Source organism: Fragaria vesca, linkage group LG6 (genome assembly GCF_000184155.1).
Source record: "Fragaria vesca subsp. vesca linkage group LG6, FraVesHawaii_1.0, whole genome shotgun sequence".
Classification (NCBI taxonomy): Eukaryota; Viridiplantae; Streptophyta; class Magnoliopsida; order Rosales; family Rosaceae; genus Fragaria; species Fragaria vesca.
The window spans coordinates 23,669,326-23,677,413 of record NC_020496.1 but is presented as its reverse complement, the minus strand read 5'-3'; the positions used below and the strand labels follow the sequence as shown (position 1 = coordinate 23,677,413).

The 8,088-nt window shown below is 38.3% G+C and overlaps 1 protein-coding gene across 1 annotated transcript; it reads left to right on the top strand.

The window, feature by feature from the left end:
- Nucleotides 1-281: 281 nt before the first annotated feature.
- Nucleotides 282-3,387, top strand: LOC101309068 (nucleosome assembly protein 1-like 1-like). The gene is made up of 12 exons (XM_004303599.1): nucleotides 282-483; nucleotides 607-650; nucleotides 954-1,049; nucleotides 1,199-1,291; nucleotides 1,474-1,558; nucleotides 1,637-1,698; nucleotides 1,785-1,969; nucleotides 2,064-2,241; nucleotides 2,332-2,375; nucleotides 2,758-2,956; nucleotides 3,078-3,095; nucleotides 3,191-3,387. Exons 1-12 carry the CDS (start codon nucleotides 417-419, stop codon nucleotides 3,251-3,253), a joined length of 1,134 nt encoding a protein of 377 aa, XP_004303647.1. The 5' UTR covers nucleotides 282-416; the 3' UTR covers nucleotides 3,254-3,387.
- The last annotated feature ends 4,701 nt before the right edge of the window (nucleotides 3,388-8,088 follow it).

The window sequence follows — 8,088 nt, the reverse complement described above, 5'->3', positions numbered from 1 at the left end:
TAGTAATTATCATTTAAATTTTAATTCTACTCAGCAAAAGCTTTTCTTCCCTTCTATTCTACTGTAACTGAACCAAAGCCCAACTGGCCCGGACGAGTTTCAAATTTCGAGTACAGAGGCGTGAGTTGTCCCCTTTTTCAAAAACTCAAACCCCTCGGGGGTCCAACTGACCCACGATTCTCTCTTTACCCATTGGAGCGTGCGAACCACTCTCCCCACCGGCGCGTGACACCGCACATCCATGCTCGCAGTATAAAACTCCCTTTAGGTTTTGGCCTCTTGAGAATTGAGAAGAAGAAAGAGAGTGAGAGAGAGAGAGAGAGATAAACACACAATCATCCACTCGCTTTCTGAATCTCCCTCCCTTTTCTCTTCTCCTTGTTCGTCTTCTAGGGTTTTGATACTTCACCACAAAAATGAGTAGCAACAAAGATAACTTCGACATGGCCGACCTCGGCGCCTCCCTTCCAGCCGCCGCCGCCGGTACTACTCTATTCTCACTCCTCTTAGATTTTTCAGTTTTTGATGCGTTTTCTGTTGTTTAATCTCATTTCGTCACTGAAATTGTGTGGATATTGAACTCGTTGTTTGGTTTTCTGTGTGCAGCTCTTAGTGCGGAGGATCGTGCTGGTCTTGTTAATGCTCTCAAGGTGAGTTTGTTCTGCTAATTTTGCTTTTTGAAGTTCAAAGCAGAGCTTGTTTGGATTTTTCGGTAGTTCAACGATGTTCGTGACCTGATTAGGTTCAGTTTTGTTGCGGAAATTGGATGAAATTTTGTGTCTAAAGCTTATCGAGGATTGTGTAATAGATTTGAAGTCTTTGTTATGTTTGAACTGAATTGAATTCGTGAAAAGTAATGATGTGCCGAAAGATGCGGTAATTTTGTGTTTCTATTCCAGGTTCATTTAGAGGTTTTATGTTTCATTCGCTTAAATGCTACTGTGATTTTGCAGGATAAGCTTCAGAGCTTGGCTGGACAGCATTCTGACATATTGGAAACTTTGTCGCCTACGGTCAGGAAACGTGTTGATGTGTTGAGAGAGATGCAGGTTGGTCTGCATTCAAACTTACATAGTCCTGGTTATATTTCATAAGTGGTTCATGTTGTTCCTTTTGGAAATAGCCATAAGGTCAACAGTAGTGATTTGGTGAATCAAAGAACTAATATAATCCTGCACACTTATTTTGTATTTTGCAGAGCCAACATGATGAGTTGGAAAAGAAGTTTTTCGAAGAGAGGGCTGCATTGGAAGCAAAATACCAGAAGCTCTATGAACCTCTCTACACTAAGGTATTGTAGGCTTTCAACAGGCGCTTAGTTCTACTTTGACATGTTGTCATTATTTAGTATGCCTATGATGTCTTTACAGATCCCTGTTTAGAAATAACTGAAATTGGTGTTTCTGAATTGGCTTGAATGTGATATGCAATGCTGATGTATGCCTGTCTGATTAATACGATGGTTGATTGCAGAGGTATGAAATTGTCAACGGTGTAACTGAAGTTGAAGGAGTTAATCCTGAATCTGCAGTGGACCAAGGAGATAATGCCACCGAAGGTACCTCTCACAAGTCAAATCTTTAATGACTCATTCAGTGTTCTCAAACTTTGATATTGATTGTATGTGTCATTGTAGAGAAAGGGGTGCCGGATTTCTGGCTCACGGCAATGAAGACCAATGAAGTTCTTTCTGAGGAGGTGGAGAAACTTTTTAACACATTTTCTATGTGTATTCCTTTTGAAAAACAAAATGCAGAAATTTGATCAAATGTATACTGGAACAGATCTCAGAGCGTGATGAAGGGGCTCTGAAGTACCTCAAGGATATCAAGTGGTCTAGGATAGACGAACCAAAAGGATTCAAGCTTGAGTTTTTCTTCAATGCCAATCCTTATTTCAAAAATTCTGTATTGACAAAAACGTATCACATGATTGATGACGATGAACCTATTTTGGAGAAGGCAATTGGGTAATTCTAATTACTGCTGCTGTAAAGTATTTGCTCCCTTTATTTCCTTTTTAAATTTTTTTTTGTTTTTCTGAAAAATTGGGTTATCTTATAGGACGGAGATTGATTGGTATCCTGGGAAGAGCTTGACGCAGAAGATCTTGAAGAAGAAGCCAAGAAAGGGATCAAAGAATGCTAAACCCATAACTAAAACTGAAGACTGTGAAAGCTTCTTTAACTTCTTCAACCCTCCTGAGATACCTGATACTGATGATGGATTTGATGAGGAAACTGTAAGTTTGGCTTCAAGCAGAAACCAGTCTTATGTTTCATTAATATTTTGATGTGACCAACTGTTCAGAATCTCTTTGATATACTGTCAGGCTGAAGAACTTCAAGGTCAGATGGAGCAGGATTACGACATTGGGTATGTGGTGGTATTCTTTCACTTATGTCTAATGAATTCACTCTGTTTACTGTGATCTTCTGCAAGATAAATTGGTTACAATGATGTATATATAAGTCTGATCAATTGGTTGGATGAGTGTTTTATAATTGCAGTTCTTTTGCAAGTGACAAACATATGCAAATAGAGATGAAGATAAATTGTCTATTTTTCTTTTAGAACTCTTACACAATGAGTTTTATGTCACATGCTATATGAATAAAGCAATATCAGTATGTATAAGCTGTGTAGTTCTACATCCTATTCAAATGTGTCAAATGCTAGTAGTTGATCATATATTGAAATTTGTATATCATCTATATCTATTGGTCTTCCAATAACATGTTGCTGGTTTGATCTGTAGTTCCACAATAAGGGACAAAATTATTCCCCATGCTGTGTCATGGTTTACTGGGGAGGCTGTTCAGGATGAGTTTGAAGGTATGGAAGATGATGATGATGTAGATGAGGATGAAGATGAAGACGAGGAGGAAGATGAAGATGAAGAGGACGATGAGGATGATGATGACAATGATGAAGAGGAAGAGAAAGAAAGGAAAAAGGTATTTGTATTCTGTGTAGTCTGTGTTCACTTTTTTATAATATAGAAATACTTGTACAAATTTTACCTGGCCAGTAATTCTAATACTATCCTCTTTCCATTGTTTTCATGGATTTCTGCAGCCATCTGCCGGAGCTAAGGTGAGACATTTATATTCTTTTTATTTCAGTTTGTTACAATCCTTTTCACCCCAAGGTGTTGATATTTGTCTCTGAATTAACTTGATCAATTGCAGAAAAGTGTCAAGGCACAAGGAGCAGAAGGTGGCGAGCGTCCTCCAGAATGCAAGCAACAGTAGCAATAATCCTTTTGCATAGATGAGCTTCTATATTGTGTGAACACTACTGATTTTCGTGTTCTGTACTTTGGTGTTAAAACTTGACCAGAGGTTTAATTTAATTTCATGTTTGAAATCATTAAAACCCTATTTGAAGATGTGAACGTTTCACAGTTTGCAGGTACTATGGTCTATGTGGGAGAGCAGCTAAATTTGAGTAGCCATCTCTCTAGGAAGCTCTTCCCCATCTCTCTACATGAATGGTGTTGTCTCTAAGCTTTTATGCTAGAAGCAATCGAGCTGCAATCCTACATGTGATGCTGAGCTTAGGGCAATACAACCAATCAAGCTGATGCCTAGCTCTAATTAGTATCATAACTAGCTACTTAAGACTATTACAAACCAAAATCAAACCGTCTCACGCAGACGTGTCACATCTCCCCAGCCACCGAAATATACAGAATCAAAGCCGACCTAAATAATCATGCCATGGTTTAAATGAGTCAATGTCTCAAATATCATGTTTGGTGACAACACAAGAGTCGATATTTGAATCGTAGCGACATACAATCTACTATATTGACTTATAAGTTCATGATGCGTTTTTTGTCACATTCATGATAAGTATAACAAAAAGGTTTTGTCCTACTCATGAGAAGTATACAAAAAAGCTTCTACCATTCTCACAATGAGTTTCATATAGTAATTGTTGGCGTATATGTTCTTTAAAACATTACAAGGTTCGATTGCTTCTGAGTGCACAAAGCATATGTGACATTGATCATGGTGCCATGAGAGAATCGAGTTAAACCGCGTCCATGAATGATTGGTGATGATCTAATTATCGTAGTCACAAAAGATTTACAAAGCACTAAATCTATAATTAGTTGCTAGTTTCTTATAATCTTGTGGGTAGTTCTACTAACCGCGAGACACTCAATGTCTCCACGTCCACGAGACATATCTACAAAAAGGAGTAGATATATGAGTAAATAGTTCCACTTGAACTATTTAGAATGATTGAAAAGATGTAACAATCTCGAGAGTGCAAAATTTTTCTCGTGCATTCTGATCTTTGTGTATTAAAACAGTCATTACTTCGTCATCAAAATAGGTATGGACGAAACGCGAGATGATCTGGAAACTAGATTTATGTAGCTTTCCAACCATATATGGCTCACGTTCTAGTTTATTTGGAGCTGTTCACAAAGTTCGTACGAAGTTGACTGTCTAAAAAAACAATTTTTCTGGTTAAACTACCCTTATTGGTATATCAACTGTTTAACTGGCACTGTTAAATTTGTAACTTGTCCAACATGGCAAGCCTCTCATAGCCTTCCAATTATGTATAGGATCATCACTCTCATGAAAGTAGCTGGGTAGCTATGAAACCCATTGGAAGTCTAAACGCAAAGATGGGAGGGAAATCTATTTTGATACTGTTTGTTAAACTGCTGTTATCTTAATCTACTCTTTATCTATAACTCTAATTTTTGTTCTTTTGCTTCTTGTTTTTCACGTGTGATATATTCTCTATGTTGGTGGAATGTACAAATGGACTTTCTTTCAAATCTTCCCCAGATCCTAATGGTTAGTTCAATTAGTCACCTTTATTACTCATCCAGGCTCTAGTTTTATTGTTTAGTAACTGGTTTTCTCTTTGGCTTCATATATATACAACCTTATGCATTATTAATTTATTATGACCTCTTGGTTTGGATTTGATCATTAGTTACTACTGTAACTCCAAAATTATAAATTCTTTTTCTTTAGTAACTGTCTCTTTGGCTACAAATTACAACCTGATAGCTCTTTCATACTTTCTCATAGTATCCTATATATTAGTATGTTCTCTTTCTCTGGATTTGTTTCCTGTTTACCGTACTTGATTTTTACTCATTATATGTTTTTTTCTTGTGGGGTCATTGATCGACAAAGGACTGTACCACATGTTTTGACCAATACATTTATAAAAGTGGTAAAAAATTGGTGCGATGGCCAATTGAGGAACTCAAATTCCTAAGACATTAGTAAGTGAAATTGGCAAGGACTGTGCTTGAAGGAGGAAGAAGTCAAGAAGATGTTGGTGTCACAGCCGCACCTGTATGTTGGTACATTTTTCTTTTTTTATTTTCTTTTATGTAATTATATATTATATATAGGTGCTCGGAATACTAAGAAATCAGTTATTTTTAAAAGAATAGTGTTCCTTACCCCTGATAAATACATTACAACTCTTCACAATAAGGGAAGAGATGAAGCTAGCAATCAAATACGCAAAAGGTTCATCTCATTTTTGTGCACGACTAATATTACGTCGCACATATTACACTTTCCACTAGCTTTATGCATGGTTCATTCACAGTTTTCTTTTGTACTCAATTCATGAAACAAATTTGTATCCTCACGCACTTGAAAATGTTGAAGATGGATCACTCGATTGTGGAAAGCTGTGGTGCAAAGGCAAGGCGTGCATAACAACAAGGGTTTATCCCACCGTGGTTGTTGATAATTATGCACACTTGTATTCTTTTAACCATGGGAGAAAGTGTGTGAAAATCTCAAAAAATGCATGGAGCGTAAGGATGGCAAAGATTAAACAATGAAGAGCTGACAAGAGTGATCATATAATACCGTTAATGTTTTTTTTTTTGTTTTTGAAAGAATGAATTTACTTCATTGATCAAGGATCATTACATTCGTTAGAAATAAGCTCCTCAACAAATAGAGAAGGTACAATAGAGAAACCCAAATTCATTCTAGTATGCAAAGCAACCTGCGCCAAAGAGTGAGCAGCTATGTTAGCAGTTCGGCGGACAAAAGACAAACTAGCAGCCGATGCTGTCCTCAATCCTTCACGTTGATCATCTATAAGAAATCCCAGATTTGAATCCCTTAAAATCCCTGTATGTAATGCGTCCACCAACACTTGGCAATTTGTTTCAACTTTTAAAGGAACCAGACCATGCTGAACTGCTAAGCTAACTCCCTCGATTAAGGCCAGCATCTCACCATGGGTAGGGGAACTAGGGATTGCTAAGAATTTTGACAAAAACACCCAAGCACACACTTTCATGATCTCTAAATATCGATATCCCACCAATACCAGTACTCCTATCTCCAATATTGAATGCATCATCAACATTCAATTTTATATAACCCAGGGGAGGGGGTTGCCATTTCAAATGAGGAGCAGTACCATGCATGGTGATTTTAGAGGTAAGTTAGCTTTCTTGAACTCCTCCCACCATGCCAAAATACTAGGGATTAATTGCTCAGCCGATTTGGCATCATCATTCCATACTTGCTCGTTCTGATTTCTCCATATTGCCCATAAGCTTATTAACATAGTATTAAAAGAAGCTGGAGCATAAGAGAGAGAGTGAATTAACCAATCATGGAGCATAAGAGAGAGAGAGAGAGTGAACTAACCAATCATGAACATTAGTAGCACTTGGAACATAAGGAACTTGGGCAACTTGTAGGAAAGAAGCCGCATGGACACAATCACGTAAAGCATGGATAGGTGATTCAACATCTTCTACACAAAATGGACATTGGGTATCGATATCAATACCGCGTTCACTAAGTCTGCTTTGTGTAGGGAGAATATTTGAGGCTGCCTTCCATACGCAAATCTTAACTTTGCCTGGGACCGGAGCGGTCCAAATCTTGTTCCAGAGCTGTGAACTAGGATTAGCAACTGCGGCGTTATCAGCGAAGACCCGACGCCTTGCAACATGGTAAGCTGACTTGACTGTAAATCTGCCCTTCTTATCCTCACCCCAAGTCCACCAATCATTATGTACTCGAGTACTAATTGGTAATGCAAGAATTTTCTGAACAATGTGTAGTGGAAACAACTCATGCAGTAGATCAATATTCCACATACCTGGTCCATTAAAGAGCTCGGCCACATGTATTCGAGAAGAATGGTAGGGTAGCAAATTTTCTCCTTCCAACCAAGGATCATACCAAATATTAGTGTGCATCCCATCTCCAATTTGTCGCTTAATGCCGTGGCGCAATATATCCCTACCATCAAGAATGCTTCTCCAAGCGTAAGAGGGAGAGGGGCCCAATTCAGCTTCCCAAAAGTTAACAGTAGGAAAGTATATAGCTTTGAGAAGGCGACCCAGAAGAGAGTTTGGATTCTGAATTAGTCTCCAACCCTGTTTAGCCAACATGGCTAAATTAAAAGCAAAGAGATGTCTGAAACCCATACCTCCTTCGGATTTTGGTTGACAAAGTTTATCCCATGCCCGCCAATGCATACCTTATTTTTCTTCAGTACCGCCCCACCAAAAAGATGCACATAATTGATGAAGTTCCTGTATCAGATGCTGAGGTAATAAATAGTTATTCATGGTATACAGCGGCATAGCCTGCGCCACTACCTTAATCAGAATCTCTCTACCTGCTGTACTTATAAGCTTAGATCTCCAACCTGTAAGTTTCTTTGACAGATTATCCTTAATAAAAGCAAAAGTATCATTTTTAGAGCGACCGACCAGAGTAGGGATACCCAAATATTTATCAACCACCTACATACCCAAATTCGATGCCAAGGATTGTCGAGCCGAAGAAGCCACATTCCCACTAAACACAACACTACTCTTCTCAAGGTTCACCAGTTGACCTGAAGCATCCTCATAAATTTATAATCTCACGTATCACCTCATAGTTATGTTGAGTGCCACTGGCATGCAACATACTATCATCGGCAAAAAGGAGGTGACTGATTTCAAGTGGCCCATCAAAAACTTTGAGTCTCTGCCATTGCTTTTTAGCCACTGAGTCTGCAATGAGTGCAGACAAACCTTCTGCACATGAAAGGACTAGGTAAGGGGAAATGG

Excerpts from the sequence above, each read along its gene's own strand:
- LOC101309068 (XM_004303599.1), top strand. The coding sequence starts at position 417 with ATGAGTAGCAACAAAGATAACTTCGACATGGCCGACCTCGGCGCCTCC. Across the intron at positions 1,292-1,473 it reads ATGAACCTCTCTACACTAAG|AGGTATGAAATTGTCAACGG; the intron begins GTATTGTAGGCT and ends GGTTGATTGCAG. Across the intron at positions 2,242-2,331 it reads ATGGATTTGATGAGGAAACT|GCTGAAGAACTTCAAGGTCA; the intron begins GTAAGTTTGGCT and ends ATATACTGTCAG.